The sequence below is a fragment of the Perca fluviatilis genome, chromosome 22 (genome assembly GCF_010015445.1).
Source record: "Perca fluviatilis chromosome 22, GENO_Pfluv_1.0, whole genome shotgun sequence".
Classification (NCBI taxonomy): Eukaryota; Metazoa; Chordata; class Actinopteri; order Perciformes; family Percidae; genus Perca; species Perca fluviatilis.
The window spans coordinates 4,118,752-4,145,208 of record NC_053133.1 but is presented as its reverse complement, the minus strand read 5'-3'; the positions used below and the strand labels follow the sequence as shown (position 1 = coordinate 4,145,208).

The 26,457-nt window shown below is 42.0% G+C and overlaps 1 protein-coding gene across 1 annotated transcript in view; it reads left to right on the top strand.

The window, feature by feature from the left end:
• The window catches only part of cubn (cubilin (intrinsic factor-cobalamin receptor)), a 93,762-nt gene that overhangs the window by 15,347 nt on the left and 51,958 nt on the right, over positions 1–26,457 (top strand). Inside the window, exons 9-29 of the mRNA XM_039789731.1 lie at positions 279–410; positions 1,543–1,638; positions 2,578–2,702; positions 3,345–3,537; positions 4,268–4,386; positions 7,167–7,401; positions 8,078–8,259; positions 9,083–9,245; positions 9,980–10,170; positions 10,967–11,123; positions 11,429–11,604; positions 12,391–12,556; positions 13,974–14,199; positions 15,181–15,311; positions 16,283–16,472; positions 17,892–18,052; positions 19,747–19,928; positions 22,182–22,338; positions 22,657–22,847; positions 24,021–24,180; positions 24,966–25,147. Of these exons, the coding sequence (XP_039645665.1) occupies positions 279–410; positions 1,543–1,638; positions 2,578–2,702; positions 3,345–3,537; positions 4,268–4,386; positions 7,167–7,401; positions 8,078–8,259; positions 9,083–9,245; positions 9,980–10,170; positions 10,967–11,123; positions 11,429–11,604; positions 12,391–12,556; positions 13,974–14,199; positions 15,181–15,311; positions 16,283–16,472; positions 17,892–18,052; positions 19,747–19,928; positions 22,182–22,338; positions 22,657–22,847; positions 24,021–24,180; positions 24,966–25,147 (3,515 nt within the window). The remainder of the gene's footprint in view (positions 1–278; positions 411–1,542; positions 1,639–2,577; positions 2,703–3,344; positions 3,538–4,267; positions 4,387–7,166; positions 7,402–8,077; positions 8,260–9,082; positions 9,246–9,979; positions 10,171–10,966; positions 11,124–11,428; positions 11,605–12,390; positions 12,557–13,973; positions 14,200–15,180; positions 15,312–16,282; positions 16,473–17,891; positions 18,053–19,746; positions 19,929–22,181; positions 22,339–22,656; positions 22,848–24,020; positions 24,181–24,965; positions 25,148–26,457) is intronic.

The window sequence follows — 26,457 nt, the reverse complement described above, 5'->3', positions numbered from 1 at the left end:
TTACGTTTTTGAACCACCCTAGCAACACTCCAGTAGCTAGACGGCTACTTTACATGCTCCAGCCCTTTTGCTATCACTGGTACTCAACCCCGGGACAACAAATTGCACACATTAAAACTGATATCGGACATGCCACATTATGTTTGTACTACTGTAATTGAAAACAAATCTATCTTATACTGCAGTATTGTGAATTGCCACTGTGTGTGTATGGCTGTGCATGTTAATGTGGCTAAATGGATAGCCTGAATAAGTGGATTTCCTCTAATATGTCTCAGGTTGGCAAGGCAATGGCTACAGCTGTCAGGATGTGGACGAATGTTTGATCAATAATGGCGGCTGCTCCACCACTCCCGTGGTGCCATGTCTGAACACCATGGGCTCCTTTCACTGTGGCGTCTGCCCTCCAGGTATGAGGAGAGAAAACAAGAGTTATGAATGTAACTACAGTCCTATGAATTCTGCATGATGGCCAGAGACGGTATAGCTGGATATCCATCATCCATCACCATCTGCTTATACGGGGTCAGGTCGTGGGGGCAGCAGCTCCAGCAGGGGACCCCAAACTTCCCTTTCCCAAGCCACATTAACCAGCTCTGACTGGGGGATCCCGAGGCGTTCCCAGGCCAGGGTGGAGATATAATCCCTAATAGAGATATAAAAATTAAGATTTTGGAACGTTACAAAATCCAACACAAAACTTAGTTTAAATGCTTTCAGCAATTATTTAATAAATGAGAAACTGTCAACATAATCCCCAATAACAGTCAGACAGTGTTGTGTGGGGAGGGGGGGAGGCATGAAGTCAGACTCAGTGGTGAGATAAACCGAAGCAGAGAGGCAGACACAGAGCTGTAGCAAAGTAGAACACTTTTTAATAAAACACAGGTACACATCATCTGCAAACTGCCAAAAAGCGGCCCAATAATCAGCCAGGGCCGATAATCTGAATTAGAACAAATAATATATAATATTTATTTCAAGCATATTACCCAGCCCTGACTGTAAATGTGGTAGAGCTATGCAATGGGTAATGTGCCTCTGGGTAACTCTGGGTACTCCACAGTTACCCAGAGTTCACTCCCCAGCTGCAATTCTTCCAGCTTGGCAGTGTTCATTGGTCACTGCACTGTTTGTGCTGGGAGAATGCTATTGGGAGAAAAAAGAAAACAGGAACAAAAATAAAAGTAATCACCCCCCAAAAAGTATGTATTAATATACTTGAAAAGAAGGCAAGACAATTGTACACTGTATAAGAAAACTGGTGATATACTGTAGGTCACTTGACTGTATTGAAGTGAGAAACTACTGAGCAAACTACAAGACATCATTGTTAATTCTAATTTACGATTTTGAAAAGGAGTGAATGTAGGAACTACCTCTCCCCTGAATCAGATTCAAACTTTTTGGAAACTGTCTTTTTGGAGACTGTCTCCTGAGTGTTTCTGAGACCCTGGCTCCTGAGCAGTTAAAGCCACAAACAAGCAGTACAAAAAGCCACAATGTGCCTGATTTTTAGAGACAAATCTTGTGTCTGTGCAGGTTATGAGGGGGATGGGAGGACATGCACCCAGACCAATATCTGCGCAAGCAACAATGGAGGCTGTCACCCTTTGGCCACTTGCTCGTCCAGCCCAGGTATGAAACATATGCATGGTTTTATGACTTTTACGTCTTCTGAGAATTGAAGATTTTGTCTTCACCATTTGCACAGGGAATAGTATTCATGCACGATTGCAACACAACACTATCCCTGCAGCAGTCAAGGGACATTTGAAATTGTACAACAATGATTAGATGAGTTGCGGAATCAGAAAAGGGGAGTTATGTGTTTTTTGTTTTCTTCTACAAATAATAATGGTTAGCTTTTGTCCCATTAACGTTGCCTACCATTAAACTTTCTAGATTTTTTTGCAATTTAGACATTGTGCATGAGTTTATTTGCGGCTATTTACAGTTTAAAATGTTGATATCATACGTTCATGAATGCATCATGTGGAAACGGACACAGCTCTCACTCCAGTTATATAAGATTTTTAGCAACGACTCCCACCATTCCCCTCACCAGACCTCAAAGGGACACTGTCATGAGCCACTACAATAAAGGCTTTTTAATACTTAAACTGTCCTCCTGTTTATCCAATTTACATACAAGATATATCGCTTCTCAATACAATGACTGATTCACTAGCAAGGACCACGCCACAACTATATGTAATTTAAAGATTTTAATGAATGCTTGATTATATTGAATGTTAACAGCATAGGAATTGATTTGGATGGTGGGTGAGATGGAAAAGAGATGTCATCTGGTTGGTTGGTCCGGGAGGATGTGCTGGAGACTGGGTGGAGTGAGACTCAGTGTGGGGGTTCCGTCTCAGGTGCTTTCACTCAAGCTGATTTTGACCCAAAGTGATTGTAAAAAACTGTAATTCATTAACTTTATTAAATATAATTAACTCTACGTGGTTTAAGGAAATTTGTACATTGTCCAAAGTATGATTTTGTAACAAAAAGTAATGTGGGACATGATCATGTATCCCTCTTCCTCTCCCTCTACCCTCCCACATCCTCCAGGCACCAGCCTCCCTACATGTACCTGCCCTCCAGGCTACACAGGCAACGGGTATGGACCCAATGGTTGCACCCAGATCAGCAACATCTGTCAGACCAACAACCCCTGTGTCCATGGACAGTGTGTGGTGAGTGTGTGTGTGTGTGTGTGTGTGTGTTTGTGTGTGTGTGTGTGTGTGTGTGTGTGTGCGTGTGTGTGTGTTCATGCATGTGAGTGTGTGTGTGTGTTTGTGTGCGAGTGTCATGTATGTGTTGGTGTGTGTAGTTGTGTGTGTGTGTGTGTCTGTTTGTGTGTGTACTGTGTGTGTGTGTGATGTGTGTATGCGTGCGTGTTTATGTTGTGTGTGTGTGTGTTTGCTTGTGTGTGTGTGCGTGCGTGTTGTTGCATTTTGTGCGCATGTGCGCGTGTCTATGTGTGTGTGTGTGTGTTTTTTTTGTGTGCGTGTGTGTGTGTGTGTGTGTGTGTGTATGGCTGTTTGGACATGGTTGGATGCTGTGTGGCCATTATGACACAGATGTTGTCTCTAACTTTTCCTGCAATCACTCATTTTAAAGGATAAGGCTGTTAATATTCTATATTTTATTATAGTCAACAAATTCCACGAAAAGCCCAAAACCAAGAAGGAATTGATCCCACTAAGTGTTGTGTGTGTATAAAAACACTACCTTGCTTTTGTGTTAATGATATTCCAAGAACAGAAAATCCAGAAACAAATCCCTTCGTAACAACAAATTGATGATGTCTGACTAGTGCACTACTGCTATCACAGGCCACCACCTCGTCTCCTGGCTACATCTGCAACTGCAACCCTGGCTGGCAAGGAGTGAACTGTGACCAGAACATCAATGAATGCTTAAGCAACCCCTGTCAGAACGGAGGAACCTGCACCGACGGCATAAATGGAGTCACATGTACTTGCACTGCCCAGTGGACTGGCCCACTCTGCCAGACCCCACAGCAAGGTATGGATAGGACAATAGGGAGGGACTGGGACGGCAAAGGAGGTGAGGCGAAGGGAAGAATTAGGGAGGGAAGGGCCAAAAGGAGGTGCAGAAACTGCAAGATAAAGAGAATGTAGAGTGGATGTGCAGACAAAGAAAAAAAATGATAGGATTGGATGGGCTAGTTAGCCGATGTAATGACATATTTTATCATCACTCATATACTGTAATGATATAGAGGAGAGATCTTCAACAGGGGGTCCGTGACACCAAGGAAGGCCTCAGAGTTACTGCAGAGGGGCCGACAAAACATTTTTTTTTATATTTACTTGGAAGTGTAATTTACAAAAATAATATGTCTGCAAATATGCATTCACATGAATCCAGCATAATAATAGCAAAGATGTATCGGCCTATTGATCAAAAAACATCAACAAAAAAAACATTTAATTTACACAATATTGATGATATGTTCACTAAGTAAGGTATTATTATGGTAGCCATCCACAGATACAGTTTAGGCTTAAGTATACACTGTGCCTTCAACATGTATGTTTAACATTAAAACATGATGTACAAATAATATATGAAAATGGATCCATCCATCCGACCGAATTTAATATGCAACTACATTTTTTACAATATATGTAGTAGGGGGTCCCTGGTCTGTCTTTGGCCTAAAAAACGTTAAGACCCCTGAGAGCATGAACTGTAATCTATTTTTTCTGAATCTATGTATGTGTGTTTCCAGTGTGTGGAGGCTACCTGTCTGGTCCTGCTGGTTCCTTCAGTTATCCCAACACCCCGGGGCATGATGATTACGATCACCAGGTCAGCTGTGCCTGGGTGATCCGCGTTGACCCAAACAAGGTCAGTTGCAGTCTCTCTGAAGCCCTTTTCCTTGTCCTCCAGCAGTGTCCAACGAATCAGGTCTGGACATTGGACAACGAGGGTGCATGCCCCTCATCTGGTGCAGAGAGACAAGTCTTTTTTTCTGCGCTCTGATCTCCTCCTGCGCTGGGTGCTGCTCCGTGCGCTGCTCCGTCTCCACGCGGGTTCTCCGCATCCATCGCGGCCTGGATCATTTCTCGTGCGCCCTGCTTTATTTCCGCATCCAAGTAATGGTCTTTATAACGCGGATCAAGTACAGTCGCGATGAAGTGCAGAGGATCCGAATAGATCTCACTGAAACGTGTGCTGACAGACTCTAAGAGCGTACGTTTCATTGTTTTCACTCCGTGGTCCGTCTCAACCTCTTTGCTTAGGAGACGCTTTGCAGGTGGATCGGGTACTGACACACGTGCAGGTCGCGGTTTCTGTTTGCATCATCACAACATTTCAGCCGTATTGTTTCGGTGATAAAAGTATTTTGGCCGAAGATTTTCGGTGGCCGAATATTCGGTGCATCCCTAGATATTATATCGATATCGTGATATGAGACTAGATATCGTTTTAGATTTTGGATATCGCAATGTCGTGATATGACATAAGTGTTATCTTTTCCTGGTTTTAAAGGCTGCATTACAGTAAAGTGATGTACTTTTCTGAACTCACCAGACTGACACCGGCTGTTCTATTATTTGCCTTTTCCCCACTTTGACATATGTCCACATTACTGATGATTATTTATCTAAAATCTAAGTTTGAACATATTTTGTTAAAGTACCAATTGTCAACCCTAGGATATCGCTGCAATATCGATATTGAGGTATTTGGTCAAGAGTATCGTGATATCTGATTTTCTCCATATCGCCCAGCCCTAGTCAGACACATTCTCAATTACGGGAAACACTCTGTTTGGTTTAAGCAATGGACGGCGCCTTTGTAGAGCATGCAGGAGCCATGATATGATGCAGATTACACTGTAGCCACATAGCTGGTTTGTAATTTGGTCATAAACAACAAAGTCTCTCGCCAAACCATCAATTCAATTCAATTTTATTCATAGTGTCATATCACAACAAGAGTTACCTCAGGACACTTAGAGTAGGTCTAGACCATACTCTATAATTTACAAAGACCCAACAATTCCCCATGACAGTCAAACAGAATCACTTTTGGGACACAGAGACACTGATACAGATGTAGACAAATTTGTAGTTAAACATTCCCATTGGCGTCTTCGTGTGAATCCCCCTTCTTCCTCTTTTTTACCCTTTGTTTGTTTTCTTCCAGTTTCCTGCGACACACATGATAGAAACGTCCTTAACACGGCCACTGGCTCACCGTGAATTCTCCTGACAATATACTGCTCTATTCACACATAGGGTCAATCAGACATTACACAGACTTAGTTCTCGGGAGCTGGCAGGGCTTAAAGACAGTTTAAAGTTCGCTCCAACTGATTCTGACATTTTCATTCTCACATACATCTTCTGTGGTCGATGTCTAGATTGTTTCAGGTGTGCAGTGCATTTGTGAAAAGGGCTTACCTTAGGTAAAAGAGATTCCTGTCTTTGGTTTACTTTGGAAGGTAGTATACAGTCGGCTTGTTTTAGCTTCTCAGCTGACAATACCTTCCTGTAGAGGTTCTCTGGATTGAAGAATCTGTTACTCCTTCTATTTCACTGTGTAGAGGTGGGAGTAAGTAACACATGTGCAAGTCACAATCAGGTCTCAAGTCACTGTGGTGAGAATCAAGCAAGTCAAGTCGAGTCCCTGCTATAAGTCAAGCAAGTCACAAGTCAAGTCATACAAAAAATTGCCATTAACGTTAGCTCAAAGACACACTCACGTACCGTTGTTTGTGTTGCATGCAATAACGAATGATGAAGTTGGATGTTGTGGTTTTCGCATCCGTAATTTTGGAGTTGCAATCCTTGCACATCGCTGTGCTTTTTTTCACAACGAGCATCGACTACAAGCTCCTTAAACGTTGGGCATAATCCCTTTCATGACGGCTGCCTCCTACTTTTGCCTCTGCTGGTCCGCCACGCTCTGGAAGGTTGACTAGCAACTTGGCAGGTTGGCACGTATAGCACAAGGAAGATGTTCCGGGAAACAAAATGTAACTTCTCAATACCTTTTCTTGAAAAAAAAGAGTATGATCTGGCTATTATATTAATAAAAAGTCAAGTCCTTTGAAGTCATCTGTCTCAAGACAAAGTCAAGTCTCAAGTCTTGAATACCAAGTCAAAGTCAAGTCGAGTCATTTATCAATGTAAGTCAAGCAAGTCTCAAGTCCTCAAATTGGCGACTCAGACTCCAGTCAAGTCGTGAGACTTGAGTCCCCCATCTCTGTCACTGCGTAGGTTTGATATCCAATGAATGCTTGTTTTGTATTTTTACATCAATCAAACATTTCCTAATTCAGAACAGTCAGGACCAAAAAACATAGGTCCAGACGACATGCTCTGCATGGATCATGACATGCATTGCTGGCCTTGCAACATTATGTTTACTTGTTAAACAATGTTAAACAATGCTTACGCATCTAGCAATCAGGGAGCCACATAACAAACACATTCAACCAATCTGGGTCTGGTTTCTAGTCAGCTGATGATACTGGCCCGCTCTGATACGAAAACAATTTGCTAAAAAAGAAAGAATGAAATGAGAAATGGGAATCGTTAGTATTAGCGGATTTGATTGTGTTTTAAATGTAGCAGATTAACAGGGATCTGTTGAATGACTTGTTCTCTCTTCTCCAGATTCTGCGGATTACCTTTCCTTTCTTTGAGCTGGAGAGCAGCACCAACTGCAACTTTGACTTCCTTCAGATCCATGACGGGGACACTGCTTCTGCTTACATGATCGGCAAATACTGTGGCCACAATAACCCACAGGAGCTCTACAGCTCCCACAATTCCCTGTATTTCTGGTTTCGCTCCGACCACTCTGTCAGTGCTGGTGGCTTCACAGTTGCTTGGCAGTCCCAGAACCCAGGTAGGGCTGATTCATCTGTTTTGGTTTGGTTAATGAGAAATCCTTAAAAAAGTAGGTTAATAAGTAGTAATGTTTTAACTTTTTGAACCCGGACATGTGACATACAATGACTGGTTTAGAGGGGAACAGATGTCCGGTTTCATGCAAATGATGGAAAGCGGAGGTGGATGCCACCATGAGACAAACAACAAACTGCAACTAACCAGAAAAATTTTAAAACATATAAAAGACAAATCAACATCTCTATTATACAGCCTACAGCTCTCTCTCTCTCTCTCTCTCTCTCTCTCTCTCTCACACACACACACATGTGTCCACACATGCACGCACAGTGTGGAAATGCATTATTGTGTTCTACAATATTTTGGTAGTTTTCCAATATGGCCCCTCTTCCAGAAAATAAAGAAAATGGTTCATGAAGCTTCATGAGGCTCCATTTGGCAATCACTTCTAATAAGTAAAGACTTAGAGGGATAACTTTCATATTATTCCATTCGTTATTTTTTAGGAAAATCCTACATACTATACTAAGCCCTGAAAACATTATAATAACAATGTTAACAATGAAACAATTTCCTCCTTTGTGAAATATTTGTACGTCTACAACTGCAGGTGCAGCTCACAAAAGTGTGAAATAATTGTTCATCCTTTCCCTGAAATCTCCTTTTCATCTTAGTGTGTGGAGGCGAACTAACTGACCCCTATGGCAACATTAACTCACCTGGTTACCCTGGAAACTACCCACCTAGCCGAGACTGCTATTGGAGAGTGATGGTGGAGCCCGGCTTGCTCATCACCTTTGCGTTCGGGACTCTCAGTCTGGAGCACCACCCTGACTGCAACTTTGACTTCCTAGAGGTGAGAAATGCTGGATTAGATTAAATCAATCAATAGAACAATCACGTTCAATCATGGTTCAACTGTTACAGCCAAATTGTGTGGGTCTAATAAAAACAGTACTTGTAAATCATCTCTTAACCATATTTCCTGGTAGATGCTAGATCGCACCCGATAAACGTGTCAACGTCAACACGTGAGCATACTGCGCAGGCATCAACGCCTGGGCTTAAACACCAGACGTCAGCAGACGTTACTGCGGTGTTTATATTTTACATACGCTCTTGGTTGCAGATGTTTGTAATCATTTCTCCCCAATTATGGATCACATTCCTGTTGGAACACGTTTGATTGTGTAGTTTTTGGTTTAGAAGCTGTTTTGGTGATTTTGCTGCTATACTCCGTAACAGTCGCTCCGCTGCTAAACGCTAAAGTCACGGAAACCTGTAATCTTGGTTGCCTGTTTGTTAATTTCGGATAACGTTGCTTCTGGAACATGTCCAGCTGTGTAGTCTTTGGTTTGGAAGCCTCTGTTGGTGATTTATCATGGTCTTCGGTTGCATTGACGGACGGGAAGCCCAAGTGTTGATGCCTGCTCAGTATGCTCATGTGTTGACATCGACACATGTATCAAGTATGATCTAGCATCTACCATATTTCCTCGCTGAAACCCAACAATTACTGAACCGACTGTAACACTGGCACAGTTGTTTCCTATGGTTGCTATTTTGTCAGGTTTGTGCACTGTATGCCACTAGTGATACTCTATGCAACAAGCCTTACGTACAAGTTCTAGCAATTGATTGTCCTTTAATTTGTTGTCTTGTGTGGCCAAATGTTGTAGATCCGGGACGGTCTTCTACCTGAAGACCCAGTTCTGGGGAAGTACTGCAGTACTGCATCACCTCCCCCACTGCAGACCACCGGTCCAGCAGCATGGATCCATTTCCACTCTGACTTTGTTGTCTCTGACCGAGGCTTCCACATGACATACACAACATCACAAAGTAAGAAGCTGTGCACACCATGTCATGATTTACCACATTATACAAATGCAACTGTCTCACAGGACATTTATTGGAAGATTATTCTGAACTTGGTAGCAGAATAACAGGACAGGCCAACTTTAAATGTGTCAGTAGTCTTGCCATCGTCTCTTGAAGGGGATTTCATTAAGTGTTGTTTAAAGACTTTTTATACTCATATTGTATCGTTTTTATTTCCTGGTTCAGATACTGGGTTTTAAAACAGTTGAGTTGATGATTTGTCAAACACAGATAAACGTCCAAACAGTAGTGATGTCCAAATTAAGCTTTATGAACTATGAATTGTATTTGTTGAGCCTACTAGATGGCGCTCTTGGTTTATAGAAAAAGCTTCAAGGAATTGCAAATCAGTGTGCTTTCAACGCTTTGTTGAACAGAGAGAGCCATCTAGTGAGCTCACAGAATAAAGCAAATGGTTATTGAAACTTCATCTGGCCATCACTACCAAATAGAGAAAGACAGATTCCATCTGATGTGTAACTGTCAGTCGTAAGTTATATTAAAAGACTCCTACCCAACTTGTGTGAAGTGTTAAATATTCGAAGGGCTATCACACAGAGTTTTATAAACATCAAACTGGAATGCCAATACCATTATTCTGTCCAAAAATTCACAGTAAATGTGACTGTGTGATAATGCTTTGTGTAATTTAAAATGTAATGGAGCCGCTCACACATGGATGTGTTGTGTCTTAGGTGACCCTGGTTGTGGTGGTACCTTCACCGACAGCGAGGGCATCATCATCTCACCCAACTGGCCCAACAACTATGCCCACAACCGCCAGTGTATCTATCTGATCACGTTGCCAGTGGGGGAGAAGGTGGCCCTCAACTTCACCCACATGGACCTGGAGATCCACAGCAGCTGCACCTTTGACTATGTGGAGGTACGACTTGTTTATGGCTCACAAACATAGATCCTGATTCATTTATCTTGCTTAAAGGTGCTCTAAGCGATGTTGGGTGACGTTACTTCTTGTTGACATTCAAAGTATTGTCAAACAAAACGAGGCTAGCTCACCCCTCCCTCCTCCTCATCTCGTCCCCTCTCCCTCCATTCCACTCACTAACCCCCCAACCCCCACCCCCAAACCCTTCTTGTCGGTTATTGGCTGGAACACTGGAACACTGTTAGTTATGTTTCGTAGTGCAGGTTGGCGCAGTTTGTTTTTGTTGGCGTGTGTCTACACGAGACTGCGTTTTTTTACAGCTTGTTCAGGGGACAGGCAGCTAGCGTATAGTGAGGACATGTTTGCTGTATGTGACGAAAAATGTTGTAGCCTAAAAAACGCGTGGCATCGCTTCAAGCACATTTAAATAAATACTGCAACCCCCATATCTTACGAAAACATGTAGACACAACTGACTTTTTCAAATACGTTTTTTAAATCATACTTTTTTCCTTCTTTATGTTTACTGGCAATGCTTTCTTCCAGTCCAACTGGTTTGAATTGATTCATTTGTCCATCACCCATCGTCCATCTTTGACTCTATTGTTCAGCTTTTATGTGTTGCCCAAAAATGTGATACATTAACTATTACATAACTCATTTTCTCAGGTTACTTTTTCATTGTGAAAAATAGTTATTTAACAAATATTGTTTGTGATAGTTTTTGTTGACACCATTAAAACGGCCTCTTACCTACTTCTCCTTTCTCTTCTTCTCTCCCCTTTCTTTCCAGGTTCGTGATGGCAGAATGGAGACCGATCCTCTGATAGGGAGGTACTGTGGGAGCTCCCTGCCGGCTCCCATTCTCTCCTCCTCCAACTTCCTGTGGATTCGTTTCAAGTCTGACGGCTCGATCAGCCGGGCTGGTTTCAGGGCTGTCTACACCGTTGGTGAGACTCCATACATTTACACACACGTGTGCTATGACTTCATGTCAGTTGAGTTGGACTCTTCCCTGGTGAATGGAACCTCCTAAAGGCGGTTGGGGACTGCTAGGTCTTTGGCAGTATGGCTGTGCCAAGGTGGTCTTAATCTCTCGTTTCCCCAGGAAACAGCTCAGTGTTCCTGAAAAAGCACCACTAAACCATGATAAAGGACTTATCACAGATCCAGGCAAAGATTTGAATGGACAAAGAAGTCAAAACTATGTTCTTTCCATTTACCACTGACCATCCATTAACCCTTCTCTCCCCAGGCTGTGGAGGTACTTTGTCTGGGACTGGGCAGTTCCGCTCTCCCTACCACCCCAATGCCTATCCCCACAACAAGGTCTGTGAGTGGGTCATTAACCAGCCAGAGGGCTATGTGGTCACCCTCAACTTCCTGTCATTTGATGTGGAGGGAGGCTCCTGCAGTTTTGACTCAGTTGAGGTAAACAAAAAACAGCCAAACCATTCTTCTTCTTCTTCTTCTTCTTCTTCTTCTTCTTCTTCTTCTTCTTCTAACTATTAGTAGATAGAGATAGAGGGATGGATGGATGGATGGATGGAGATGGAGGGATGGATGGATAGATGGATGGATGGATAGATGGAGATGGATGGATGGATGGATGGATAGATGGATATGGATGGATGGATAGATGGATGGAGGGATGGATGGATGGATGGATGGATGGATGGAGATGGATGGATGGAGATGGATGGATGGATGAATGGATGGATGGAGAAGCATGGAGATGAATAGATGGAGATAAATGGATGGATGGATGAGTGGATGGATGGATGGATGGATGGAGAGATATGGATGTATGGTAGGGTTGCACGATGTTGACAAAATGTGATATTGCAATATTGATTATGAATATTGCGATATCGATATTATTTTGATATTTTTAAACATATGTAAAATCACAAACGTTATGGTAAAACGCACCAAAACAGATTCACAACAATATAGTGCACACTGAGACTTATGTACGGCTCCGTAGTGCGGCTGGACCACAGGTCTGTCGTGGATGAAAAATATTCAATCTTTCTGACTCCAAACTCTGCATGGAGAGGATGGAGAGAACGGGGTGGATGGAGACAGATGGATGGATGGATGGATGGATGGAGAGAACTGGGTGGACAGAGAGAGATAGATGGATGGATGGATGGATGGATGGATAATGGATGGAGATGATCAGTTATGAAGGTGCATGTTTTCTCCTTCCTCCAGGTGAGGGATGGCTCCACGTCCAGTTCTCCTCTGCTGGGGACATTTTGTGGTGTTCAGATGCCCCCCCGGCTCCAGTCCACTCAGAGATCTATGTACATCCGCTTCAAGACAGACTCCTCTGTGAGCAACAATGGCTTTGAAGCAGCCTATGACTCTGCCTTGGAGGGTGAGACAAGGACCAATATTAAGCAAAGATTTAAGCCTCTGATTGCCTTCCTACTGTAGGTTACAAACACATCTCTTGTATCTCACCACCGATAATGTTTATTAGCAAAAATAGTAACAAACTGTTAGCACACAGCTTTTATCCTTCGGCTTTTACATTTTTTTAATGTGGTTTTATTCGTTTTTGTTAGATTTTTTGGCCTTGTTTAGTTCCATTCTTATCATTTTAATTTGAAATACGCTTAAATATATTTACAGGTGTGCCTGGTTGATATGTTCTCTTCTTTTTTTGTGCATTATGACTTTTAGTCATGATAAAATTTAACATCCTTCTGTGGCAAGTATAACATCAATCAGCAAGAAGCACAAGCGTCCTGCAACATTAAAAAAAAAATCGTCGTCGTCTTTGAGTCTGACCGAAGATAACCACTGAAAGACAAATCCCTGTAGTCAGCTCCATTCATTGTAGAAAGAGCATGAGGTGTGGCTGAAAGCTCGCAAACTTCGGCTGGAGGGCTCCCCTCCTTCGTGCAACTTTGACTTTGTTGAGATCAGGAAAGGATGAAATAAAATTGTAGAATCTTTGGGATGCTGTGCGGCTGTGCCACTGTTTCCGTGGCTCATTGTCCCAAAAAATGTCCCATTGGACCGAAAACTCATTTGTCCGACATCCTGTCATACCAAAAACAAACGTGCATCCCCCTACTGAGTGGACATATGATCTGAGACTTTTTTTATATGCATAACATAGAGTTAAGTAAACACATAAATTGCTTTAAATGTAGCTCGGTCTACCGTGTAACTCTAGTTTACACTACTGCAGGCTATCTTTCAAAGCTACTAGGAGATTTAAGAGATTTAAGAGTCTTTCTCCTCAGCAGATGTTAGTTTTCATTTCAAAAATAGGCAAGCAAAAATACATATTCTTAAACACTTTAAAAGACACACTGCACAAACACACTATTTCACAGTTCCAGATGCAGTGACAGCCTTTACCTTGCATTTAACTTTTTTACACGTTCAGTAACTTTGAGAAACTTCTAGTTAAAATATAAAAAATGTACAGTACGTCCTCCAACCTTATATTTGCACTTTGGAGTTTCACTCCATTTCCCAGTAGATGCCATGATGTAGTGATTCTGTCACTAAAATTATCGTCAAATAGTATGTTGAAAATGGCAACAAAGGTGTTGGCAGGCAGCAAGTGGGCAGTTTTGCTTTATAGACTAAAACGATTGAATTATGTATAGTAAATGTGCTGAAACATGCAAACCATGGGCCATGTTCTACTTGCCATTAATGTTAAGAATCTACAAAAAATACTAATATTTATCTACATGCCAGTGGCACTTTCTGGCAATTTTGAAAAGTCTACCAATCTCTAAAGTTGACCAGATGTCCTGTTTGTCCTGTACCAGGCTGTGGGGATACCCTGACCAGTCCTTCGGGCACCATCACAAGCCCTGGCCACCCCAACAACTACCCCCACGGTGCCAACTGTACCTGGTACATCAGTGTCACCCCAGGCAACCTAGTTCGCTTGTCGTTTGACTCCTTCAACCTGGAGTACCACGCCAACTGTAACTTTGATTACCTGGAGGTGTACGACAATGGCACTGTGCAGACGGGAAACAAGATTGGCAGGTACATGACACACACACACACACATATATACACTCACCTAAAGGATTATTAGGAACACTTGTTAAATTTCACGTTAATTGAATTATCTAATCAACCAATCACATGGCAGCTGCTTCAATGCATTTACGGTTTGGTCCAGGTCTAGACAATCTCCTCAACTCCAAACTGAATGTCAGAATGGGAAAGAAAGGTGATCTAAGCAACTTTGACCGTGGCATGGTTGTTGGTGCCAGGCAGGCTGTTCCGAGTTTTTCACAAACTGCTCAGTTACTGGGATTTTCACGTACAACCATTTCTAGGGATTACAAAGAATGATCTGAGAAAGGAAAAACATCCAGTATGCTGCAGTCCTGGGGGGCGAAAATGCCTTGTTGATGCTAGAGGTCAGAGGAGAATGGGCCGAGTGATTTCAGCTGATAGAAGATCAACTTTGACTCAAATAACCACTCGTTACAACCGAGGTATGCAGTAAAGCAGTTGTGAAGCCACAACACGCACAACCTTGAGGCGGATGGGCTACACCAGCAGAAGACCCCACCAGGTACCACTCATCTCCACTAAACATAGGAAAATAATGCTCCAATTTGCACGAGCTCACCAAAATTTGACAGTTGAAGACTGGGAAAATGTTGCCTGGTCTGATGAGTCTCTATTTCTGTTGAGACATTCAGATGGTAGAGTCCGAATTTGGCGTAAACAGAATGAGAAAATGGATCTGTCATACCTTGTTACCACTGGGCAGGCTGGTGGTGGTGGGGGTGTAATGGTGTGGGGGATCCCTTTCGCCTTCAGAACTGCCTTAATTCTTTGCGTCATTGATTCAACAAGGTGCTGGAAGCATTCTTTAGAAATGTTGGCCCATGTTGATAGGATAAGGTGAAACACCGTATTAGTATGGTGTTCCTAATAATCCTTTAGGTGAGTGTATATACTGTATCTATATTTTTATATGGTGAGTTACGAGATTTGTGTTCTTTGCAGGTACTGTGGGCGTTCAGTGCCTCCATCCATCACCAGCACTGACAGCATGCTCACCCTGCTGTTTGTGTCAGACTCAAGTTTAGTCACCGAGGGATTCTCTGCCAGATATGTCTCAATCGATGCCACCACAGGTACACAGAAGATTGACTTTTTTTCTTTTTTTTAACACTTTATTTTTGCGAATTTTCCATTTATCAAACAATACAGTACGCTGACATATCACCCCAAGTTATAAAAAATAAACAGGAAGATGAGTAATACTAGGTCGAGAACAAAAACTAAACTAAACGACGGCAACATCTGAAACAGAGAGATCACAAAAAAGAAAAGACTAAATACAGCCAAACTATCAAAAAAATCTGAGTCTGTTTAAGCAAGAAGGACAGATCACCAATAAATGCATGAATTTATAGTTCCATGCCGGGTAAATTATTCACATAGTTTATTAATGGGTCCCAGGTTTTGAAAAAACACTTAAGCCGTGGAGGGTGCATCTGATATTTTTTTCTAGCTTGACGTTCATCAATCTTGGACTTTTTGTGTAGTTTTCCATACAGTGTATTTTTTTATTTGGATGAAATTAAAATGCAATACTCCGAATACAAGGTTGTGCTTAAACCTCCTGTTTTTCAAAAAGTTTCTATATCAGAAATTTTGGGGTTTCTTTCAACCAAATTTTCAAAAGAAAAGAACCTGGATGGTTCCGTACAGCGCTCTTCACAAGTCGGTCCACTAGGTTAATTGAATTTGGGTGTTTTATTGAGTTTTATAGCATTTGAAAAAAAAAAGAAGATAAAAGAATGACAAAAATGTTGGAAAAAGCTTCAAAAACGTGGGGAAAAAACACAAAAATGTCAAAAGGTGCAGAAGTGACAAAAAACTTGGATAAAAGTGACAAAAACTGTGAAAAAAAGGACAAAAACATTGGTGGAAAGGCAACAAAAGTGTTGAAAAAGACGACCAAAACGTTGAAAAAAGTTGCATGGTCGACAGGAAGACCACACAACGGTTAAACCTTTTTTTTTTTTTTTTTTTTTTTTTTTTTTTTTTCTCTCTCTCTCTCTCTCTTTTTTTTTTTTTTTTTTCTCTTTCCTCCCATCAGACTGTGGTGAGACTTTCACCTCCCCTACAGGGTCCTTCAGTTCACCCAACTTCCCTGCCAACTACCCTAACAACAGAGACTGCATCTTCAAAATCATTGTGGAAGTCAACATGCAGATCATGCTGAACTTTAGCGACTTTCAGCTGGAAGGCTCCCCTCCTTCGTGCAGCTTTGACTTTGTCGAGATCAGGTAAGGATGAAATAAATTTGTAGAATTTGACTATCTTTGGGATGCTATGCCACTGTTCATGGCTCATAATTGCGAAGCTCTGATTGTCCAAAAGAATGTCCTATTGGACCGAAAAAGTATATTTTTCCGAACAGCCCATCGCCCCGAAAACAAACGTGCATTCCCTGGCTAATTATTATGCAGAATGACGTCATAAGACCTTCCAAATAAGGTCTAGGCACGCCCAAACTCTGCCTCTGATTGGCTGACCCTAACATTCTTACACTAACCTTAACCAATCTCACTCCTCATGCCTAATCTTTCGAGGCAGCGTATAATCATTAGCCATGTGCTTTTGTTAGGGAGAGTGTGTAGCGAAAACGGCCCTTTGGGGCAATGCATGTTTGTTTGCTGGATAACAGGCTGTCAGACAAGTGGGCTTTCATCCATTGGTCTGAAATGACAGCCTGCCAAGCAGAGACTCTAGATGGTAAAAGTGCCTGCGTGCTGTCGCTTAAAAATTAAACTTGGCAAGCTAGATGCGTCTTGCAGGATGATTACACGGCAAGAAATGTGTGGCAATAGAGTGGCTTTAGATTAGCATATCCCATACTGTAACATAGTGCACATATATGCTGTGTGAGCATGTGCACCATAGATACAGCATATTGTTCTATATCTATGATGTGCACATACTCAGACACATTAGAGCAGGGATCTTCCACTAGGGCATCCCCCGAGTCAATGCAAGTGGGCCTCCAAATTATTGTTATGTCTTAACATGAATCCAACATATTATTAACAAATAGAAATCTCCACTGCTCATAGGCTTACTGGCCTATAGGTAAGGTAGTCACTGAGGTAGCCATCCACAGATACAGTTCATCCTAAGGATTCACTGTTAACATTAAAACATGATTTATGAAATAAAAACAACTATTAGGCTATTTTAATAGCTTAGTATTCATATGCAAAAAAAAGATATGTATAAAGGCTTTAGGCCGCCCTACACCTTATTGTAGGCCCAGTTTAATATGCAACTTAATTTTCTACATATGTAGTAGGGGGGTCCCTGCTCCGTCTCTCTTTCTGTTAAGGGGTCCTTGGCTTACTTCCCATTCATATGTGACTAAAGTTCCTCAACAGACATTTTAATTAGATTGTGCTGATGTATAGGGACGGACTGATTTCAAAGAGTCTAGCTACAGAATCGAGGAGGAAGAGCAAATCAGTTTTTCATTTGGATTTCCCAACACATCTAAATCGTGATAATGTTTCCTGCTCCAAAAAGACAATGGTAATGTCTCAAGTGACAGCAGAGTTAGTGTTGCAGGGAACCACGCAGACTGGGAGAAAATAATGACTTTAATGAAGCGCTTGTTGTGTCTTTCTTTATTCAATGTGGCCAATTCCATTCTGAAGTTCCACTGTCTTTTGCAGGGACGGGGGCTACGAGACATCTCACTTGATTGGTAGGTTCTGTGGCTCCCAAGGGCCTCCAGTTCTGGTCTCCCATAGCAATCGTCTTTGGGTTAGATTCCGCTCGGATTACATCTCCACGTATCGTGGATTCACTGCCCACTGGGATGGCACACAGACTGGTGAGTGGGCACTGTTTTTTCATGTTCGATAGCGTCTCTTTCCAAATTACAAGTATGGACATTTCTTATGTTACTTCTTGGCTTGCTGAACAATCTAGGGGAACAAACGTTCACCAGGGAAAAGTACTCCGTTTAATGTCAGTTTGCATTATATTAGAGATGTTCCGATACCGCTACCAGTATCGGAAAAGCCTCCGATACTGCCTAGAATGCTGGTATCAGTTTCGGCGAGAACTGGAGTTTATGCACGGATTCGATACCACGCAATTTAGCCCTGAAGAAAATCTACTTCAACGTAGTTTATTTACGTTCTTTTGCCGTTATGATTTGCTGTCAAAGTGGATAGTAAAAGAAAGTTCTACAGTGTTCATTGTTTGTGTTTGTTCATGTTTCACAAAGAGTTTAACAAGAATGACAGCAATCATATCACATCCATACAGTGATATTAGTATACAACTGTTAAAACATAATAATATATATATATATATATATATTTTTAATACACTCGTATCGGATCGATTATCGGTATCGGCCAATACGCAAGTTAGGGGTGGTGATGACGCAGTGGATATGACACATGCCTTAGGTGTGGGAGTTCTAGATTCCCACTGCAATACATCAACAAATGTGTCCATGAACAAGACACTTAACCCATAGTTGTTCCAGAGGTGTGCAACCTCTGATATATATAGCAACTGTAAGTCGCTTTGGATAAAAAGCGTCAGCTAAATGACATGGCATTTGACAGCAAGTTCAGGTATTGGAATCTGTCTCAGGAAGGCAAAAATGGTATCTGAACATCTCTAGTGTGCATGCTAGGTAATCCACAAGTCAGCTGGATAACCTGAATAGTTTACGCTGACCTTACACCAAATGACTGTTCAAGCGATTCCACTGTCTCAGACTAATTTCAAATATCTGAATTAAATCCTGAGAGTCTTGCTAGAGTCGGGGCGCTCCTGTCAACTCCATTGTTAAGTGTGAGGTCTTAAAACTCAGTCCCAGTCAGTCTTTTTCCCGTCTGGACGTTCAGACAAAATCAAACATGTTTGATGTTATCCTAACTTTAAAGTCTTGGTAATGAAGTTAAATCATTTGAACATTGTCAACAACCAATGGGTGCTCTCCCTCCAGCACCAAACAGGAAGCAGCAAATGGCTAGAGCCAGTGTTTATTGTTTCAATGGCGCCGTGCTAAGCTAAACGCTAAAGAGGGAAAGTTGCAGATTTTCAACCCTTCAGAAGCGCCTCATCCAACGGGAGTTTAACCGGCAGATAAACACAGACCTCCAGGTACTGGAGACATTCATCTGCATGTACGGCAGAACAGAACATCTGCAGACTTCCCCTTAAGTTACCAGCTAACGCTAGCAGTAGCTAGCTAGCTTGGTTACATTTTTCAAAACAAATCTAGTTGTAGTCTTGCAATGTGACCCTGCAAGATCCCCAGTCTTTACATATTATGACATGTCTTTAACGTTAGATGTGAGATGATTGTCTTTAGATGTGAGATAGTGTCACACTTTAGTCTGTTCAAAGTCTCCTAGTGGATGGTAGGCATTAATTGCAAAATCTAAATAAGTCAGTTTATGCTTAGAGGCATGGTTCTCCACTTCTAACAATCCACTGTTTGTCCAAGCTATATTAAGGACGCATGTCCTTACCTGCTCATTTGATTTCATTCCTATTCCCAAGGCTGCGGCGGGATGCTGACAACTGCGTCCGGAGGGTTTTCCTCCCCTAACTACCCCCTGCCCTACCACCCTAACGCTGAGTGCTACTGGAGCATCAGGACCAGCCAGGGCAGCCGGCTCCTCCTCTCCTTCTCTGATTTCCACCTGGAGTCCAGCTCCTCCTGCTCTTTTGATTACCTGGCTGTGAGTACTATACATCATAGTGTGTGGTGTGCACAATGCATGTTTTTGTTGTTGTGATAAACAATTGTGGTGGAATTGGTAGCGATTCTTTAATGCTATGTGGAGAGGAATCCGCCGACACTGTTTCTTGATTATAAAGGTTTATTAACATCAAAGGAATTCAGCATCAATTTACAAGCTCTGAAGAGCCCGGAGAGCAACCAGTTTCCCAGATTCTCAAAAGTCACTCTAAAGTTCTTTGTGTGTGGACCACATATCTATATTCCATAGATTGGGGTGGGATCGATACCTGACCAATGGCTTCAAGCCAACTGGCTCTGTCTAAGGGTCCATTGATAATGCATCCCAGATGTCTTCAGAGAAGTGTCCAACGAATGTAGGCTAAAGTTCATCTGGGTTTCTTTGTTACCCAAAGCTTAAATACAAATCATATAGAATATGCAGATACAATAAGATGACAATATACCTCACAATCTTTTAAAAAAATGTTTTTTTTTAACAACACAAAACATACAACTTGCAACATGAACAAGGCCCCTCCCCCCTCGTCATCACCACACCCACCCAAAAATCAAGAAAAAGATGACACAGTAGGGCAAAATCATGATTTGAAAGAATGTGATTAGCTAATAGTGAAGACCGTGATTAATCGAATGTTCGGCGTGACATTTGGTTTACTTTTTTTTTTATTTCCCTCTTCACCCCGCCTACTTGCGCATGTCCGTAGAAAACAAAAACACATGCAGCGTAGCTCACCAGCTGGTAGCATGCAGCTAAAGACACAGCTTAACTGAAAATCCTCCCGCCCCCCCCCTGAAGTCACCGGTGTGGCAACATGTTTGTCTACCCCTGGGTGATTTATGTGAACAAACAACGAACGGTAAAGCCTGTGGGCTTCGAATGGACTCCATGGTGCATTCAGGTACACTTCATTTAACCCTCTGAGAATGACAGAGGCACCGGTGCATCCAAAAGATTTTTGACAAAACTCCTACTCTAAAAACAATATTACAAAATATCATTACAGACATTTATTTACTATTTTTTATCATAGATAACCTTAGACTTTGGTAAACTCATTGCAAGCACTGGACCATTCGTACAACACATCATAAGTTAAGGTTTGTTTTCAAAAGAGATTTGACGAATTTCAAAAAGCGAGCATCAACATTGCAGCTTTAGCGCCAAATTATCTCTTTACACATTGCTCTAGAAAAAATGTGGGGGTCACTTCCAGAAAGCTGAGTTTGTTCTGAACATTTCGATATGAAACCCATGGGGATTAGTTATATGCAAATACCTTAAAAGTTATATTTAAGAAGATATGTCAAAATGCCCTTACATCTCAGTGCATTCACGGTGTATTCATGTGCACCTTGTAAACTCTGAGAAACTCAAAATGTCGTTGCAAAGTAACCTTCTGCCATCTAGTGGCTTTTATTGTGGCATTGCCGTCACTGTTGCTAAAAACAGATTTGGAGATTTTGGACCCCTAATAAATACAATTCCTGGCGCAAATGTAATTACTAAAAGGCTTGATTCAGGGTGACAAGAAGTTAAAACACCTTTAGATTTCAGCTCAACGCTCTTTAAGGGTGTTCTAACATGAATGGCACTAAATAAAAAACAGTAGTGAGTCCACTGTAATCAAGAAAATACCAGTGTAGCTTTAACTTGAAGAGGTACCCTGTGCAGTAAAACCAGGGTTTTGACCACTTGTAGCACTATGGAGCACACATTTGTGGCGTTTTGTGTTTTAAGCCCCCAACGTCGTCTACCAGGCAGCTCTGCCTGGAAGGCGCTAGGATTAGGCAGTGGTTAGGGTTAGGGTTAAGGTTAGGGTTAGGTGCCTTGAAGTCGATGTTGGGGGCTTAAAAAACCATCGAGTCACATTTTTCAGGATCCTGTGGGTGTGCTTATTGTATGTGCACACATCTGTATGTGGGTGACCCAGTAAGTACAGAGTCCTTTTGGACATTCCACCAACAGTTGGTGACGCTAACACGCAGAGAAATACAGGTTACAGGTTGATTGTCTGATTTTAGTATACTTTTAAATATGACCTTATATATGTACTGAGGCACCAGAATCTCCAAAGTCTTTTGCATTTTGTTTTTCTTTCTTCTTTTAATTTTCCTTATCTATTTGCTAATGCAAGCGAACAATCATTAAAGTCATTTTTCTTGTTTCTCTTCTTGCAACACTTAATCTGCGACTATGTGTGTGTGTGTGTGTGTGTGTGTGTTGGTTCAGGTGTATGATGGTAACAGCAGCAGTTCTCCAGAGCTGGCCAAGTTGTGTGGCAATCAACTTCCCGGCACCATCAACTCTACCAGCAATCAGCTCTACGTCAAGCTACGCACTGACATCAGCATCAGCGCAGGAGGCTTCCTGGCATCGTACACCTCTAGTACGAAAACACACACACACACACACACACACACACACACACACACACACACACACACACACACACACACATACACAGTGAACTGGGGTTTAATTTACTCAAGCATATATATATATATGCACATAATATACATTTTTATTTATCAAGTTGTCAGACATAACAGGTAAATAAATGCAAAGATTTCTGTAAAATTTGGTAACACAGACTCATCCGTCACGGTACGCGGGCCGGTAATGCTAACTTCCGTGCGTAGTCCCGCCCCCCGAAAGGCACATTCTGAGCCAGGTAAAAACCCTATTTGGTTGTGTTTGTTTTCAGATTGCCGCGGCGTGCTCATCTCAGGCCAACACAGAGGAGTGGTGGAGTCACTGAACTTTCCTAACGACTACCCAGCCAACTCAGAGTGCAGCTGGACCATCCAGGCCAGCAGTGGAAACACCGTCAACTACACCTTCACCTCCTTCCAACTGGAGACCACCTCCAGTTCCTGTGCCTATGACTACATCAAGGTACACAGATGCACACTATGCAAGCTGTTCTCATCAACCATTCGTACATATCGCCCAGTAAAGTAATGCACTGTAATCCATATGTAATCCACATATTTACTGCTGTATGCGCCACATGTATTGCTGATGTATGAGACCCGAAGCGCCACGTTGGGAGTAGGGCTGGGTATCGTTCAAAAATGTTTGATACCGGTACCGATACCATGACTTTGATACCGGTTCCTAAACGATACCAATTTTATAAAACAAGAAGCTGTTTACCACATTATTGATGATTATGTATCTAATTAATCCCATTGTAAAAAAATATTTTGTGAAAGCAACAACTGTCATCCCCACAATATCGTCACAATATCGATATTGATGTAATTGGTCAAGAATAAGGATATCTGATATCAGCCCTACAGCTGATTTATTCCAAATGTCTGCTCTATAGAGAAACACTGAATATTAGTTACCATTAGGTCCCGACTGATCCTGGCACTGTGTCGGGAGATTTCAATAATGTATGAAGTTGACCTGACGCGCCCTGCGTCATATTGTTCTGATGGTTCTTGATTGTTGTCACTGTCACTTTTGTTCAGAGTGGCTAGACATACTGACAGGAACACCTGCCACATACGCAGTACAATTAAATACATCTTTCCGTAGTGACCTTAAAAATCTTCCATTTTTAAAACCCTAGGTCAGATGTCCCATGTTCAATGTTCCCAGAGTATTATACTGTAAGGTGTTCCTGTTAATTCTTGTCAACCCATAATATACAGATACATTTTTGTGACCCTGTATTAGGGCTGCTCAATATATTGTTTTTTTACCGTCATCGCTATCAACTGGCACAATAAACACATTGCGAAAGGCTGCGACATATTGCGATATACACACATACAAGTTGAAAGAAAATATCAGCAGAAAACTGCACTTTAGAATGTTATTCTTTATTTAGAGCTGCCTTTTATATTCAATTCAATGTTCAATTTGTTCAATAAAGCAGAACACTGAAAAGCAGCAGAACTGAGAACACTTTAATATCTGTTTATTTATCACAAGTAATATCGTTATCGCGATGTTCAACAACGTTTTTGCATATTGCATATTTTTCTCATATCGTGCAGCATTACTGTGTATAACACTCTGCACTCATACCACATCCTCCCAATGTTACTGTCCTAGCTCTTTAATGGGCCAAACGCGCAAGCCCCTCTGATTGGTACCTACTGTGGAGCCACGCCCCCCCCGGCCAACACCACCACAAGCTCAGCTCTCACCGTCGTGTTCCGATCAGACGGCTCTGTGTCCATGCCGGGCTTCCAGATGATGTGGTACCAGAATGGTAAGAAGGACATGATTGTTGTGGATTTTTGCTTTGACATGCATAGCAGTATTTCTTGAATCACTGCATCTGGAGCTAAGTGCCGCCCAGGGGCGATTCTAGGATCAGAGCTTTATGGGTGCCTGGAACCCTTTTAATGTAATTTCTTTTAAACGTTTTTCTACTGTGCTGCCTGTGCATTTTAACATCATTTTGGACCATCTTGGTAGGGGAAACACTGAATTATGTAACTAGAAAGACACCAACAATTCTGAATGAACTTCCTTTAATGCTGAGCCACAGGGCCATTACTACAGAGGTGAGGTGGTATTACATATAAAATGTCTTTATGGAAAAGCAGACATTTCCAAAATGCAGTATCAATAACTTATTGAAAATAGTTCTGAATGTTTTTCTGAATGATCTAAGCATCTAGATTCTGGGTTTATTCCTAGAGCAGAACTCCTTAACTCACAATAGATTCACACATACTTATTTTAATTTTTTAGCAGTTATTTTTTAGGGGTGCCAGGATCAAGTTAGGGCTAAAACAACTAAATCTAAATCAACAGGGCTAAAATCGCCCCTGGTGCCAAGATGATTGCGATTGGTTTAAAGAAATGCAAATAAACCCAGAGCGTTTTTTTCTGCAATCCCAGAATACATCTGTGGTGTAGCCAGACCATACTCCACAGTGCTGTGGAGACAGGTCTGGCAATGCAAGACTAGGTTTTAGGTGACGTGTTTACACACCTGGTTAGAACCCGACTCTTTATACCCCCCTGACATGCTGTGTGTCCCTGCAGGTTGTGGTGGGGACCTCTCTGGTCCCAGTGGCTCCTTCAACAGCCCCGGCTACCCCAACAGGTATCCAGAAAACAGGGAGTGCATCTGGTATATCAGCACGTCAGCTGGCAGCAGCATCACCCTCACTATCCATGAGTTTAATGTGGAGTTCCACCAAAACTGCAACTACGATGTGCTGGAAGTAAGATATGGACCTGTCTGTGTCAGGAATTCTTTTGTACCTTAAAATAATGTTTCCAAAATGGTTTCAGCGGTTCATCAACTCATAACAGGGTGAACGGCACTTCTGCATTCGCTTTGCGGCTCTCTACCGGCTATAACCACACTATGCAAGTTTCGGGTAGCAGATCTGTAGTTCAAATGATAGCAGTAAAGGACAATTCCGCTTCCAACCTGTAGGGGGGACCGAAGAGGAAAAGTGCTTTGGTGTTGCTTTAATGCTTGAGAAGAAGAAGAAATGGCGATTGGCCAGAGAATGTCTAATAAGGGGAGAACTTCCACTCTCTGGAAAATTCCGGGTTGGTACAATGGGGCTAATAGGGAGTGAGATAGGGAGTGAACAGGCTCTCCATAGACAGGCTCTGGATTGGCACAGAAAACAGAATAGCGCCTCATGTCCATGCATGTTACTCACTGAAGGCTTGACCCATCAGCAGTCAGCCTCTGGCTTTGCTGTAACAGAACATCTACACTAGTCTACATCCTCGACGTTCCACTTCCGGGATTGTTCGGGTCCCACTCGGAAATTCTGCCGGATGTCCCTCATTTCGACTGGATGTCCGTCACCTTCCTCTTTCTTTGTGTTGGCGTTCTAAACTCTAAACGGTGGATTTCTGAGGACTATGGTTAACTGCTCCTCAGATCTCTGCAGGGTAAATCCAGACAGCTTGCTAGACTATCTGTCCTATTGGTATTTTACAAGATATTTTTTATCTTAGGCATTTTAGGCCTTTATTGGACAGGACAGCTTAGACACGAAAGGGGGGAGAGAGAGGCAGAACGATATGCAGCAAAGGGCCACAAGTTGGAACTGTTTTGTGTTAAACAGAGAGGATCTTACTCTTTAACAAAAAGGTCTATCTCTGTAGGGATCCTTTCCAGAATTTTGTCAGACATTTAGAACAATTATCTGAGCCTGTCAGCGGCAAAAACAGAACTTTTAGTGGACAGAGATTGACGGTGCAATTCCCAGAGTGGTTACTGTTCAGTCTGTATCGAGGCTGCCGGCTGCAGCCGTCTTGCTCAATACTAATTTCAAAAGTGGTTGTTCCCATCGAGACTTAGACACAAAAACATCGACAAACTACGGTCCAGGTTGAAAAATACCAAAGTTACCCTTTTAGTGTAAAATGGATTATTTTTGAAATAGTGAACAACATAGTCCGATACCGTCCCATATTAAGGAATGTTCTACGACTTTAAATTTTAAAACTAATGTAAAGACCCTTTTTTCACTTTCGCTTTTATTGAAGTCTGAGGCTGCTTGGCTTC